Below are 16,125 nucleotides of genomic sequence, written 5' to 3' on the forward strand. Positions count from 1 at the left end.
GAAGGGAACGGGCCTTACGCAAGGTCTCTTGGCTGGGATGGCAAAACTGGACTTGAACCTAGAAACAGAGACCAGAAAAGCCCCAAAATAGGACTCAGTCCAGTACTAGATCCACAACACTGCCTCCCTGGCCCATTATTTTCTTGGCCAACACCCCATAACCCCACCTCCTCGTCAAGAACCAGGCCCAGAGTTGAGAAGCTTTTGCCCTATTCCAAGGCAAAGAGCAGGCACTGGACACATGGGGGAGATTTAAGGTCAGCCTTAGGGCCAGGAGGCCCCAGTCAAGTGACAGAGGGTTCTCGAGGTGTGGTCCCCACTCACCCCACCATGCCAGCTGGCTGAGAGCCCAGGGTCTACAGGAAAGGTACGATGGGATGGTAGGAGGGGATTAAGCTCACTGGAAGAACCAGGAAAGGGGGCAGGGCAGAGGAGGGGCATGGAAACTTAAGAGCAGATGCCCCCCCGCCCCCCACGCACACACTCCAGCACACACAAGCGCTCGGAACAATCTTACAGAAGACTGGGACACAGGTAAGGGATAGCTCCCAAGAGGGGTAGCTCTGAGGATCTCTTCTGGGACTTTCCTGTCTGTCTCAGCTTGTGTCTACTGTGCCGTCTGTCCTCCTTCAATCCCTGTTAGGACCAGGGCTCTCACTCTTTCTCCTGCCCACCCCTCCATTTTATTTCCCGTTTTTTCTTCTTCTTAACTTGACAAACAGCAATATCATGTGTGTGGTTTTAATATATGTCTTTTAGGAGCCTTTATTTTACGGTATCTATCTCTGGGTGGTTGCAGTTTTTCTCGTTTGTTTTTGTTGTTGTTGTCTGGGCTGATTTGAGCTAGTTTGTTTGGGGGGGTTATTACTGTTTTTATTTGAAGGGGTTGTTTTGTTTCCGTTTTTGCTTTTGAGACAGGGTTTTCATGCCCAGCCCTTGACTGACTGAAAACCCACTATATTAGCTAAGGCTAGCCTCAAACCTTCCTGCTTTTGCCTCAAACCTTCTTCCTGCTTTTGCCTCCCCAGTGCCAGATTGCAGACACGCAGCAATGTTTGGCCTGTCTCTGTTTCTTGGTATGCATCTCTGAACTAGGTATAGCGGCACATGCCTGTAAGCCCAGCACTCAGAGGCTGGGGCTGGAGGATTGGCATGGATCAGAAGCCGGCATAGGCTAGAGTGAGAGCCTGTCTTCATAGACTAGCAAAAAATAAAATAAAAAAAAAAAGTGTGTGTATCTGTCTCTTCCTTCTCTGGCTTTCTCTCTCTCTCTCTCTCTCTCTCTCTCTCTCTCTCTCTCTCTCTCTCTCTTTCTGATCTGCCAGCCTTTATCTCCAGGTCTTCATTTGTCTGTACCCATCTGTGTGTCTATCTTTTGTTATTTTTCTTTGTGAGAGTCAGTGCTTTGATAGATGGTTTCAGAAAGACAGATAACAGATAGATAGACAGACAGACAGACAGAGAGAGGTCAGATGATAGATTATTAATAGATGATAGATAATAGATGATATATTGGTAGTTGGATAGATAGATAATACAGCTACACAAACTGATAAGACGTGCATTCCACTGTTTCCCATTTCATTGTCTGTGTATTCCTCTGTCTCCACCTGTCTCCAAATTCCTTTCTCATGTTTACATTTTGGCGATCCATCTGTGTCCTCGCACACCCTCTCCCTTTTTCTTCCCTCCTCCTCTCCCTCTTAGCCTCTGACCTCACTCTGCATCTCCTTCTCTCCACTACCCCCATTGCCTGGACCCAGAGGAGGAACATTCCAGAAGAATGTGAATAGAGGGATTCCACGCTCTCCATCTCCCTTTGCCCGCAGGCACTGCAGCTGCCTTCAATATGGATGGTGTGAGCACAGCCATCTTGCTTCTCCTCCTGGCCGTCATCTCTCTATCCCTGACCTTCACCTCATGGGGCAAGGGCCAGCTGCCTCCAGGACCCAAACCTCTCCCCATCCTGGGAAACCTGCTGCAGCTGCGCTCCCAGGACTTGCTGACCTCACTGACCAAGGTGCAGGGGATTTGCCTTTGGTAAAGGGCAATGGGGAGGGAAAGGGGTCCCATGACCACCAAGCCCCAGTAAACTCTCTCTTCTACCTCCAGCTAAGTAAGAAGTATGGGTCCGTGTACACAGTGTACCTGGGGCCCAGGCGAGTCGTGGTCCTCAGCGGATACCAAACTGTGAAGGAGGCTCTTGTGGACAAAGGGGAGGAGTTCAGTGGCCGTGGCTCATACCCTGTCTTTTTCAACTTCACCAAGGGCAATGGTAAGCCTGCTCCATCCTCTAGTCTCTTGCATATCTAGGAAGGGAACAAGGGTGAGAGACTGTCATCTCGATGGCATTCAGAGCTGCAGATCTCACTAATGACCTCATGAAGGAGGCAGACAAGCGATCCTGAGGGGAGAGTGGGATCTACCCTGCTTCAACTCCCACTCCCACCTTGAACTGAACAGCCATATCAACCTCCATGTCTCTTTGGTCCAACCCCATGCTCACCCCAATCTTTACTCTGTCTCAACCAGAGCATCAAATTTCCACTCAGTCAAGAAGCCAAGTACTGACCTTTGTCCCAGCCTGTCTACCTCAACTCAACCCCAATCCCTATCAGGTCTAACTCCATGTTCCCCATTTCAAATCCCATCTCATTTGGAGGAGGGGATGTTTGTGTGCATGCTGTTTGAGACAGGGTCTGTCTCCACCTGTCTCCATGCCCCTGCACTGGGAATACAGTCATGATCACATCCAGCAAACATGGGTGCAGGGTCACATCCAGCAAACTCAGGGCCCCGTGCTTGTGTGGCAAGCACCTTACCCATCAAGTCACCTCCTTTACTCTGGTCCTCCTCCCTCATCTTCTTCAACAGCTAATTCTTGACTGTGTCAAAAAGAATCTGCATTTTTCTTTAAAGAAATCCGAGACTTTATCCCATGATTCCTAGTTCAATGAGAAACACAGGCCATCATGAGTCTGTGACATCCCAGCATGGTCAGAACTGAGTTGGGAAGCTGCAGGAACCAAAAGGAAGTGCCTGACCCAGCCAAGGAGGAATTCCTGCCCCAGAGTTCCTCCTGACAGATACCTAAACGATGAAGATGACTAGTCAGGTCAAGAGGGAGTGAAAGTGGTCTAGGGCTGGGGAGCTGACTGTGAGGATAAAGCACTTGCTGCAGAAGCTTGAGGTTGAGAGTTCGGATCCCCAGCACTCACGTAATGCCAAGTGGGCATGGCTGCTGTCTGTAATCCCAGCACATGAGAGGCAGAGACAAAGGATCCTCAGAGCTGGATAGCTAGACTAACTGGGTTGGCAGACTCTGGGCTCAAATGAGAGGCACTGCCTCAATAAACAGCTGAGGAGGGTGACTGAGGAAGACCACTGATATCAATAATAATAATAATAATAATAATAATAATAATAATAATAATAATAATAAAGTATGAGGCCAGTGAGATGGGAAGGGTGCTTGCTGCCAAGCCTGACTACTTGAGTTCAATCCCTGAAACCCACATGGTAGGAAGAGAAAACTGAACTGAGCAGTGGTGGTACACACCTTTAATCCCAGCACTAGGAAGGCAGAGGCAGACTCTGTGAGTTCAAGGCCAGCCTGGTTTACAAAGTGAGTTCTAGGACAGCCAGGGCTACACAGAGAAACCCTGTCTCGAAAAAAAAAAAAAAAAAAATTTTTAAAAAGGAAAAGAAGCCGGGCGGTGGTGGCGCACGCCTTTAATCCCAGCACTCGGGAGGCAGAGCCAGGCGGATCTCTGTGAGTTCGAGGCCAGCCTGGGCTACCAAGTGAGTTCCAGGAAAGGCGCAAAGCTACACAGAGAAACCCTGTCTCGAAAAACCAAAAAAAAAAAAAAAAAAAAAAAAAAAAGGAAAAGAAAAAGAAAACTGATGCCTGCAAAGTTATTCTCTGACCTCCATGGCACATGTATACCCACACTCATACACACACACACACACACACACACACACACACACACACACACACACAAATAAATGTAACAAATATTAATAATAAAAGTAAAAAAGAGAGCAAAGCATGGTAGCACACACTTGTAATCCCAGCACTGGGTGAGCAGAAGCACAGGAGTCTTCGAAAGTTCAAGGCCAGCCTGGTCTACATGATGAGTTCCAGGCCAGCCAGGGCTACCTAAGAGGACACTGTCAAGAGCACAAGTAAAAGGAGCGTTTGAGATGGTGGCTCAGTGACAGAGTACCTTCCTGACGTCTATGTTGCCCTCAGTTCAATCAATCCTAGTACCAAAATTCAAAAAGCAGGGGAGAGGATTGGCTTCTGCAAAGGGTTGTGCAAAGCTGAGAGATCAGGCTTGTTCTGGGGTGAGTTCCCAGTGTCCTGGTGTTTATTTTCCTTGCTTATCTCTTATTTGTGCACTCAGTAATCAATAAGCAATCATCAGCAAGGTCTGGCGACAATACCAAGGTCACAGTGGCACGAAACACAGGTCTTCACACTGCCTTTCTGATAGCCCAAAGTGACCTGGTCTTTACAGGGGAATATGGAGGCACAGTGATCAGGTGATGAAAGTCCAGAGTCCTGCAGAACCCAAAGGAGGCACCTGACCCAGACATGAGGGTCGGGACGGGTTTGCTGGAAGAATCAGGGGAAATGAGATTCTAAACTGAATCCTCTTCCCCGCAAGCCATGAGGAAAAGATAACTCGGGTTGGTGGCTGTGGTTCAGGATGGGTTGGTTGGCAGTTGAGTTTGGAATTTTCCTTCTTCTTCCCAGGCATCGCCTTCTCCAATGGAGAACGCTGGAAGGTCCTCAGAAGGTTCTCAGTCCAAATCCTGCGGAACTTTGGGATGGGAAAAAGGAGCATCGAGGAGCGGATCCTGGAAGAGGGCAGCTTCCTGCTGGAGGTGCTACGGAAAACGGAAGGTCAGAACACACCCTGGAATCACATCCATCCTACTCTATGGGCTCCAGGGCCTGGGTGTGAACACAAAGTCTTGGAGGCCTCTCACTCTGCCCATAGTGGGCACTATCCCTCCCGAGATTAATGGGCATGGGAGTCTCTGAGGCTTGCCTTATGATCACAGCTCTGTAGTGTTATCTGTAGTGTTCAGAACCCAGCTTGTTTATTTCTAGTGGGTAATGATGATGCCATTCTCAAACACTCACCACAGAGCTGGAGAGGTGGCCCAACTGTTAGGACCAGTTGTTCTTGCAAAGGACCCGGGTTCAATTCTCAGCACCTACATGGTGGTTCACCACCATCTATAACTCCCATTCCAGGGAATGCAATGCCTTCTTCTGACTTCCATGGGCATCAAATATGTATATGGTGCATATACATACACTCAGGCAAAACATTCACACACAAAATAAATAAATCTATTTTAAAATGTTGGGGGAAAATCACCACAGCTAAACCTGTGGTAGTGCACACCTGTAAGCCCAGAATTTAGGAGGTGGAGGCAGGAGGACCAGTAGTTCAAGATCATCCTTGGCTAAGCAGTGAGTTTGAAACCAGCCTAGGTTACATGAGACTTTGTCTCAAAAAAATGACAAATGGCAGGGAGTTGGGGGAAGTGGGCTGGAGAGATGGTCCAATGGCCAAGAGCACGAGCTGCTCTTGCAGAGGATTTGAGTTCAGTTCCCGGCACCCACATGATAGTTCACAACTTCCAGCTCCAGAGGGTCCAACAGCCTCTCTGGCCTCCATGGGTATCCACACACATGTACACATGCACATAGAAAGATATACACAAACATACACATAACTAAAACTTAAAAAAAAAATTTTTTGTTTTTGACCATTTTATTTTTCATGGGGTTTATAATTACTTCAGTTTTAATTTCAAAATAAAACCCATAAATACAAATTCACCCTAGACTCTGAAAAAACCTCTAGCATACATTCATATATGCCAGCTACTTTATATCTTTTTTAAGCATCCCACCAGAACAATCCATCTTTGGGCATTTCATCTTTATTTCATGTGGTTCACTCCTCTATTTATTAGTTATATTACTATATAAAAGAAAGAAATCTTTTTTAAAAAGAAAAAAACAACACAATCACTACAGAACTGGAGGTGTGGCTCAGTGGTAGAGCCCCTGCCTAGAATCCCCCAGTGAGGGGCTGGGGGTGTGGCTCAGGTAGAGCCCCTGCCTAGAATCCCCCAGTGAAGGGCTGGGGGTGTGGCTCAGTGGTAGAGCCCCTGCCTAGAATCCCCCAGTGAGGGGCTGGGGGTGTGGCTCAGTGGTAGAGCCCCTGCCTAGAATCCCCCAGTGAGGGTCTGGGGGTGTGGCTCAGTGGTAGAGCCCCTGCTTAGAATTCCCCAGTGAGGGTCTGGGGGTGTGACTCAGTGGTAGAGGCCCTGCCTAGAATCCCCCAGTGAGGGGCTGGGGGTGTCGCTCAGTGGTAGAGCCCCTGTCCAGAGACCCCCAGTGAAGGGCTGGGGGTGTGGCTCAGTGGTAGAGCCCTGCCTAGGATCCCCCAGTGAGGGGCTGGGGACTTGGCACAGGGGTGAAGTACTTGCCTAGTGTGCACAAGACCTCAGTTCCATCTCAACACTACAAAGTTCAAACAAAATCACAATTGCCTGTGGCTCCAAGATCCTTGGGTATGGCCATCTCTTTGCAAATTCGTTAACACTCAGAAGGCTGAGACAAGAAAATTGTGAAGTCAAAGCCAGTCTTCACTGCACGGCAAGGTCCTGAGGGAGGAAAAAAAAAAAACTATGTAAGTCGATGAAGTCTCCTTCTCTGCCCCATTTTAAAGAAGAAACTAAAATGCAGAATACTAAAATAGCAACCTTTCCCCCTGCTCTCCAAATCTTATAGGCTTTGGAAAAAATAATAATTAGTAATGAATCTATCACCCATGATGCTGAAGGGATTGCGTGTGATGTAAGTGAAATCATAGCTGCTTCTATTGGTCTCTTAATGCTCTGACACATTACCACAATGGGGCCAGTGAGATAGCTCAACAGACAAAGGCACTCACTGCCAAGCTTGACAGCATGGGTTCCATCCCGAAAACCCACCTAGCAGAAGAAGAGAGCATGTCCTCTGGCCTCCATCTGCATCACACACAAACAAATACATAAAACTTTAATTCTTTTTAAATTGTCACAAATGCAGTAGCTTAATAAAACACAAATCCTGTGTTTGTTTTTTGTTTGTTTTAACTAGGCTGCCACTCCGTAACCCAGGCTGGCCTCAGACTCACAAGAAGTTCTCCTGCCTCAGTCTCCCATGGGCTTGGATTACAGGTGTGAGATACCATACTCAGCCAGATTCACTCTCTTATATGGTTCTATAGTTCTGAAGTAAGCAGTGGGTCAGTAGGATGTTCTCTCTCTCTCTCTCTCTCTCTCTCTCTCTCTCTCTCTCTCCTCTTTTCCTCTCATCTCTTTCTTCTTCCTCTTCTTCCTTGTCCTCCTTTTCCCAATCAACACACTTTTTATTTTTCAAGACAAGTTTTCTGTTTGTAGCCCTGACTGTCTTGGAACTCGCTCTGTAGACTAGGCTGGCCTCGAACTCAGAGATCCACCTGCCTCTGCTTCCTGAGTGCTGGGATTAAAGGCATGTGCCACCACCACCTAGCTACACATTTTGTTTTAGACCCACTTAACTCTTCTTTATAAGGACCTTACTGAGGTCCACCCAGGTAATTCACAATAATTTTCCTATTACAAAATTAATTTTTGAAATTTTTATGTTGTTATGTGTCTCGGGGAGGTATGTGTATGTGAGTGCAGCTGCCTGAAGAGGCCAGGGGCATTGGATCCCACTGGAGTCAAGAAGAGATCATCGTGAGCTGCCCAACATAGGTACTAGAAACTGAACTCATATCCTCTGTAAGAGCGATACATATTCCTAACCACTGAGCCATTTCCCCAGCCCCCCATTACAAAATTCTTAGTAATAGCACAACTAAAGTAAGATTGTGGGGGTGGGGATATGAACACCCATGGTGTCCATTATTCAACCTACCACAACAGCTATGGATTTCCTAGTTACATATGACTCTTCATAACAGCTCCATGAGGAGGGGACTGTCACCAAGCCCATTTTACAGATCAGAACTGAGGTTCAGGAAAAACAAAAAGACTAAGAGTCCACTTCAGATCCTACTTTCCAGACTGTGCTCTTCTGTCTTAGACGTTGTGTTGAAATGTGGGTTCTGTTGGTTTATTTGTTTTCAAAACAGAAACTCCTAAGGGCCTGGAACTCATAATGAACCTCCTGCCTCAGCTTTCCCAAGCGCTGGGGTTATAGGCCTGCACCATCGGACCTTGTTGCTTTTATTGTCTCCCGTACGTAGTCTGTTTGGCTGTTAGCTGATTAGAGACTAGACTGTATGTTTGTGCTCTATACTGGGGTGAGGCTGTCCTCAGGCATTGTGTGTGGGACTGCGCTATGTAGTCTGCTGAGCTCCAGTGTTGACTTACTATGTGTCACCTCTTCTATGGCCTAGTTGAATGTCTTATGATATCACAGTGTGTTCTGCACTATCCAGTGAGCTGCCATGAGTTACTGTTGTATGCTGTGAGGCAGGAGAATGGCGCTGTGTGCTGACAACATGAGGCAGTACATTGTGACTGTGTCTTGGGATGTTTGTGGGCCAACTGTGTTGGCATACGTTGTGTTTGTCTGGTTGGTTTGGGGTGTTTTGTTTTGTTTCTTTCGTGGGGACAAGGCCCAGGGTGGCCTCAAACTCACTAGGCAGCTGAGGATGACCTGGAACTCCTGATTCCTGCCTCCACCTCCCAAGAGCTGAAACTGCAGATGTCAATCACTATAACCAAATGTCTATTTTCTTTTTAGTTTAGGGTTTATTTATGTGTGCATGTATTTGTGTGAATGTGTGCCAACTGTGTGTGTTGGGGGTGGGGGGTGCCCACAGAGGCCAGAAGAAAGTGTCAGACACCCTGAAGGCAGTTATAGGCAGTTGCTAACAACCTGTAGTCTGTCTGGGCCAACTCTCCAGTCCCGAGATAATTTTGAGCATATAACCCAAGCTGAACTTAAATATGTAGCCATCCTCCTGCCTCAGCCTTTCACCTGGGGTTACTGCTGCCCTGGTAGACTCACTGGCTGTACTTTGTTGGTGGTTGAGTGAGCGAGTGTTTGTAGTGATACCTAGTGATGTGTGTGCTGTGTTGTGGGTGGTGTAATGTGTCCAAGAACAGCCCAGCCTTGTGTTATAAGTATTCTTGTTCTGCAGGATATAGTGAGTTCTGTGTTGTGGGTGACATTGCCAAATACTTTGGGAGTGTTGTCATATTACACGCTGAGTGGCCACATGTGAGCATTCTGGAAGGCAAGACACGGTGTCATGGGTCAGTGAACGCTGAGTAAATGGTAATTGTGACAGATAATTAGCCTGGCTATTGCAAATATTGTATTGCCAAAGCTGGACACTGACCCATTCCCCCTATCCACAGGCAAGCCCTTCGACCCTGTCTTTATCCTGAGCCGGTCAGTGTCCAACATTATCTGTTCCGTCATCTTTGGAAGCCGCTTCGACTATGATGATGAGCGTCTGCTCACCATTATCCGATTTATTAACGACAACTTCCAGATAATGAGCAGCCCCTGGGGTGAGGTCAGTACTCTGAGGTCAACCAGACGCAAGTAGGGGGTGTCCACAGGGTCCAACCATGGAGAACGAAGGCTGTAGGGGCTGGTGAGGTGAAACATGCCTATAATCTCAGCTCTAAAGAGACTGAGACTGGAGGATTGCCAGAGTTCCAGGTCAACCTGGACTAAATAGGGAGAACCCCACCAGGGAGGGCTGAAAAGCCAGACCATGTCTCAGAAAAAAGAAGTAAAACCAACAGAGAAGAGATGTAACTGGCCTGACCTGACCCCACTCTTACTTTATAATCCCACCCCCAGTTGCTCAGTCCAGCCATACACACACACACACACACACACACACACACACACACACACACACACACACACTCTTTCCACCCTTGCAGAACTCGGCTACCCCTGCCAAGACCTGGTCAGAGCCTATTTGATCCGCTTACCTTACTCAGCCATGAGTCCCCAACCACACACCCTGCTGAGTAACTTGCTTCACGAAGCCCCTCCAACTCTGGTCCCCAGATGTACAACATCTTCCCGAGTCTCCTGGACTGGCTGCCTGGGCCGCACAGACGCATGTTCCGGAACTTTGGAGGCATGAAAGAGCTCATCGCCCGCAGTGTCCGGGAACACCAGGACTCCCTGGATCCCAACTCTCCCCGGGACTTCATCGATTGCTTCCTCACAAAGATGGCGCAGGTAGCCTCGAGATGAAAAAAAAAAATCTTCCCTCTGAGATGGTTTGAACCCCTTCTGCTATCCGGGGCCTCAAATCTGCAGGGATCTCAGCTTGGGCAGAGCTGGGCACTTGTTCCCGGAAGAGAAGCTGTGGCACCTGGCCCTGCTGGACTGCTGCCCAGAGCCACCTCCAATTAACAAATCATTAAGCTGTTGTGGTTTGCCAAGTTGTTCACCAAGGGCCTCTCCACTTTTTATCTCTCCCTTCACACTCCTCTGCTGAAGAGAGGGACTGAACTGGCCCCTGGTGGCAGTAGCGAGTCACACGGGCTCCAAAGTGTAGGATTCCCCCAGGCCCTGACTCACAGCCCCGCTCTTCGACCCCCACAGGAGAAGAAAGACCCACTGAGCCACTTCCAAATGGATACCCTGTTGATGACCACACACAACCTGCTGTTCGGTGGCACGGAGACCGTGGGCACCACGATGCGCCATGCCTTCCTTATTCTCATGAAGTACCCCAAAGTGCAAGGTACACGGGCAGCAAAGGGCCACTCTACACTCTGTCCCTTCTCCCCTTCTCCCCGTCCAGAGGGTCTACTAGAGCCCTCTACTAATGCACTCTCTCATAATAGACAAACCCACTGAGAGGCTGACCCCAGCTACATAGCCCTCAGGCTCCACACACCCTGCGTGTTGATCCTCTTCCAAATCATTCCTGTGTAGTTTGGGCCCTGCCCACAACACACGTGACTGTCAGGCCTCAGAGTCCTGCTCCCTCTGTCCTCTCAAAACCCCAGCCCTGAGCCCCAGCCACAAGGCATGCTGAGGACACCGACCTCTCCTGTACAACATGACCTCTAGCACAACATGTGACCCCCTCCCTCCCCAGGCTCCACCTCCTGGGTGTCTCTGTGGCTTGGTGGGAGATCTCTAGCCTTCCCTCACAGCCCACCCACTGGGTCCATGAGCCTCAAAGCCCTTTTAGAAATCAAATGAGGATCCTGAGATCTAAGTAGCCCTGATGCCCACCTATACAGACCCACACCCAGAAACCCTTGCAGCAACCATCATTTGCCCTCTCTCAAAAAAGAACGCTTTGAAACCCAGACTAGCCTTTCCTGGGCACTCGCACAAACCTGTTCTGGTCCCAGCCATTCCTCAGACACCATCATCCACTACCTTCCCCTACCACCTCCAGCCCGCGTGCAGGAAGAGATTGACCGTGTGGTAGGGCGCTCGCGGATGCCGTCGCTGGAGGACCGCGTGAACATGCCTTACACAGACGCAGTGATCCACGAAGTACAACGCTTCGCAGATGTCATCCCCATGAACCTGCCGCACCGCGTCATTCGGGACACGCCTTTCCGCGGCTTCATGATACCCAAGGTGTGCCGGGTCCCTGAAACGACGTGGGGTAACCTAGGAAGAGGTATCTCAGGCTCATAATTGGCTAAAGGGTACCCTTGACCTTAGCAATCAGCTCCCAGAGTGCGAAGCTGCAGAGGTGGGAAGTTGCTTGCTTCTGAAATGTTTTTTAACATTTTTTTCCAATTTTTAATTTTAATTTTTATGTGTATGGGTAGATGCTTTACCTGAAAGTTTGTCTGTGCACCATACGTATGCAGTGACCCAGGAGGCCAGAAGAGGAAGTTGTGTTCTCTGGAGCTGGAGTTACATTATGGTTGGCCACCACCATGTGGGTACTGGGAATCAAACCCAGGTCTTCTTCAAGAGCAGCCCATGCCGTTAACGCCTGAGCCATCTGTCCAGCTCTGTTTTTCACATTTTGAGGCAAAAGTCTCTAGTAGCCCAGGTTGGCCTCAAACTCTCTATGTGACTAAGGATAGACTTGAACTCCTGATCCTCTTACCTCTACCTCCTGTATGCTGGAATTACAAGCATAGGCCACCACCAAGGCTTAGCCAACTTAGATTCTTAAAAAACAGAGTCCTTTCCCAGAACTCCATCTCATACCAGAAGGTACTGGAGTGCCATATCCCTCCCCTATCTCAAGCCCCTCTCTTGGACCCCTCTAAAGAGTTACAAGGGTCTGGGACTTCATCTGAACATCTCCTGGTGCCAAAATACCATTGTTGGAGGACTCCTCCCTCAGAAATCCTACATCTGCTTCTCCAAAGCTCAGGGCCAAGGGTGGCCCCCTCCCATTTCTCAGACCTCAGCAATATCTTCTAGCATCTATCTCTGGGAACCCTGGATGGAGTCTGTGCCCCATCCCGGCCTCCTTCTCAAGCCCTTATCAGCTCCATCTTTGCAGCATGGAAACCTGAGTTTGAGGGAAACAAAACAACCCTCTTCCAAAATGGAGAGATGGCTTAGCAGTTTTAAGAGCCCTAGCTGCCTCAGAGGACGCAGATTGGATTCCCAGCATCCATATAGTAACTTAGAACCACCAGCTCCAGTTCCAGGAAACTAGCCTCTCTCTTCTGACCTCCTCGGCCATTGCACCCACATATATACATGCAGGCAAACACTCATGCACATAAAATTAAAATTAAAAACAATCCTCAGCGAGTCCACATCATTGACTCTGCCTCCTCACCCACACAGGGCACAGATGTCATCACGCTTCTTAACACCGTACACTATGACTCCGAACAGTTCAAGACGCCTCGGGAGTTCAATCCCGAGCATTTTCTGGATGACAATCAAGCCTTCAAGAAGAGCCCTGCCTTCATGCCATTTTCGGCTGGTAAGAGATGGAGTCACTCTTTTAAACCATAATCCTAACTCTACTCTCCAAGCCCTCTCAATCCCATCCCATTCTTGGCTTTGCGTGCAGAGATCTCCTTTTCCAACTTGGCTCATGTAACACCTGGGTGGAAGCCTATTAATTTAAGAATGATTATTATCAGACTCTCCACTAGGTGGCGAGGCTGGTTCTGGTTTTCCTTAACTCTACCTTGACTGGTTGGCAGCGCAGGAGGAGGAAGGGGGCGGGGAAGGGCGGGAATCCTATTTACTCAACAGGGAGAAAATGAGGGGGCATTTTGTTTGATAATGTTACCTTGTTGTCTTTTGTGTGCCAGCTGCTGCCTCTGAAAGGGGCAGCGGCTGAGAGTTAGGCCCGTAGGCAGATCATACCGGATTGCATCCCAGCTGTGTCCCAGCTGTGGGAACGTTCAAACACAGGATTTGAACCCAGACAAGTGCACTCTGGCAGCTGGCAGCTACTTCGGCTTCATTTCCCCCAAAACTTTGATGCCTTTGTCGGTGATATCCCCAACCGTTATCTTCAAACCCACATATTTTCCTCTGAGCATATGGGGGTGCAGCCCCATACTCTAATTTCACCGCTGCTCTTGGCCCTCCCACCCACGCAGGACGTCGACTGTGTCTGGGGGAGCCACTGGCGCGCATGGAGCTCTTCATATACCTCACCTCCATTCTGCAAAACTTCACGTTGCATCCACTGGTGGAGCCCGAGGACATCGATCTGACCCCGCTTAGCTCAGGGCTGGGCAATTTGCCAAGGCCTTTCCAGTTGTGTGTGCGCGTTCGCTGAGGTCCGTGCCCAGGGACTGCTCTGTCCCTCTTCCCGTTGGTTTCACTGTCGTGGGCCTCCATCAGTGTCTCTATCACATTCCCTTCCCCAAACCCTGGGCCTGCCACATATCGGTCCTTTATCCCTCCTGTCTTTAAAGCCTGTCTTCATGGAAAGAATGACAAGACGAAGGGGGAATGCACATCTTATACCCACAGAACCTATTCTGTAATGTACTCCTTTCCAGGCTTTTCGTATCATTTCCTAATAAATATCTTGACAATAGATTTATACCTGACTTGACTGAATTAATAGATGAGAAAAACCCTTTAGGGCAGTGGTTCTCAATCTGGGGGTCGAACGACCCTTTCACAAGGGTCGCCCAAGACCATCTGCATATCAAACATTTACATTATGAATCATAACAGCAGCAAAATTACAGTTATGAAGTAGCAGCGAAAATAATTATGGTTGGAGGTCACCAAAACATGAGGGACGGTATTAATAGGTCACAGCATTAGGAAGGTTGAAAACCATTGCTTTATGTTGAGGAAGAGAAGGTCTGGATGCAGAGAGGGATGGAGACACGCTCATCATAAGCCCCGCCTACCCTAAGCCCCTCCTGGAGTCACGTGTTGAAAAGTCAAAAGACTTGTTTGAGCTACAGATTGAGTTCAAAACCAGCTTAACTAGACTTTGTCTCTTAGTTAAGTTTTTAGTGTTGAAGATATATCTCGTGGATATATCTTGCTCACATGTATGATGCTCTTGGTCCAATATCCAGTACAGCAAACAAGGGGGGTGGGGGTGGGGGGTTGGATATGCTAGTGTTTTCTGGAAACCAGCTGGAAAGATGTGGGGGGCCTAAAGACAGAGAGGCAGAGAAACCAAGAAAGAGGGGAAAGTCTACCAAAAGAGATACCAAGCAGGGGCCTGTGGGATTGAAGCCAGAGAACCTGAGAGCCTGAGAAACAATTGCAATCACTTACACTGTGCTTCCTAAGGAAACGATTCTAAGTGACACCTTTAACTGGCCCTATGGAACAAAGAAGTGTTGTTATTACCTGTTCACAGACCAAACTGAGACTCAGAAAAGTGAGATGGTTTGCCCAAGATCACAGTGTCAGAAATGAGTAGAGCTGGGCTCTGAACACTGATGCAATGGCCACAGAGAACGTAGTTCTAACCATCACCTTTTAATAAACCAGAGGATGCAGAGCGGCAGAGGAAAACATTGTCAGACATGGAAGAAAACAGAGAGATAAAGGAAAACGGGAACAGGAGAGTTGCCTCAGCAGTTAAGAGCACTTGCTGCTCTTCCAAAGGACCTGGGGTTCGAGTCCCAGTACTCATATGGCGACTCACAACGGTTCACTCCAGTTCCGGGGGATCTGACACCCTCTCCCGGCCTCTATAGGCACACAGACATAAGTGGAAGCAAGACAGCCAGCCGTACATAAAGTTTTTTGCTTGTTTGGTTTTGTTGTTGTTGTTTGTTTCCCATTTTTGTTTTTTTTTTTCCATACAAAGTTGCTGTGGGATGGTCTGTATGTTAAATTGCTCTGATTGGTCAATAAATAAAGCACTGATTGGCCAGTGGCCAGGCAGGAAGTATAGGCAGGACTAACAGAGAGGAGAATTGAGAGAACAGGAAGGCGGAGGGAGACACTGCCAGCTGTCGCCATGACAAGCAACATGTAAAGATGCCGGTAAGCCACGAGCCACGTGGCAAGGTATAGATTTTTAGAAATGGGTTAATTTAAGAGGTAAGAACTAGATAGCTAGAAGCCTGAGCCATTAGGCCAAACAGTTTAAATAATATAAGCGTCTGTGTGTTTACTTTATAAGTGGGCTGTCAGACTGCCGGGGCTTGGCGGGAGCTGGAGAGAAATTCTCCAGCCACACAAGGTCTCATTGTGTAGCCCTGGCTGTCCTGGATGGAACTCACTCTGCAGACCAGGCTGGCCCCAACCAAAAAGGCAGGCAGAAGAGCAAAGACCTGGAAATCCAGGTCCACAGTCTCAGCTACTCCAGAGACTGGGGCAGGAGAATCACTAATCAAATCCCGCCTGGCTACAGACTGAATTCAAAAGTCATCCTGGTCAACTTAATGAGATCTTGTCTCAAAAAGTCAAAGGGCTTGGAAGCTAAGTGTGGTAGCCCATGTCTTTAATCTCAGAACTTGAGAGGCAGAGGCAGGCAGATAGCAATGAGTTCAAGGCCAGCCTGGTCTATATAGTGAGTTCTAGACCAACCAAGGCTACCTAGTGAAACCCTGCCCCATCTCCCAGGGGGAAAAAAAAAGGCTTGAAATGTTCCTCAACAGTACAGAGCTTGCCCAGAGTCCACCAATGAGGGATTG

At 48.5% G+C, this 16,125-nt stretch overlaps 1 protein-coding gene across 1 annotated transcript; it reads left to right on the forward strand.

Moving 5' to 3' along the window:
• Positions 1-1,849: 1,849 nt before the first annotated feature.
• On the forward strand, positions 1,850-14,491 carry LOC128095341 (cytochrome P450 2F2). Its single transcript, XM_052714198.1, has 9 exons — positions 1,850-2,020; positions 2,113-2,275; positions 4,763-4,912; positions 9,433-9,593; positions 10,103-10,279; positions 10,649-10,790; positions 11,460-11,647; positions 12,830-12,971; positions 13,603-14,491. The coding sequence occupies exons 1-9, from the start codon at positions 1,850-1,852 to the stop codon at positions 13,782-13,784; spliced, it is 1,476 nt and encodes a 491-aa protein (XP_052570158.1). The 3' UTR covers positions 13,785-14,491.
• The last annotated feature ends 1,634 nt before the right edge of the window (positions 14,492-16,125 follow it).

The sequence above is a fragment of the Peromyscus californicus genome, unplaced genomic scaffold, assembly GCF_007827085.1.
Source record: "Peromyscus californicus insignis strain IS unplaced genomic scaffold, ASM782708v3 Scaffold_4__1_contigs__length_199733344, whole genome shotgun sequence".
Classification (NCBI taxonomy): Eukaryota; Metazoa; Chordata; class Mammalia; order Rodentia; family Cricetidae; genus Peromyscus; species Peromyscus californicus.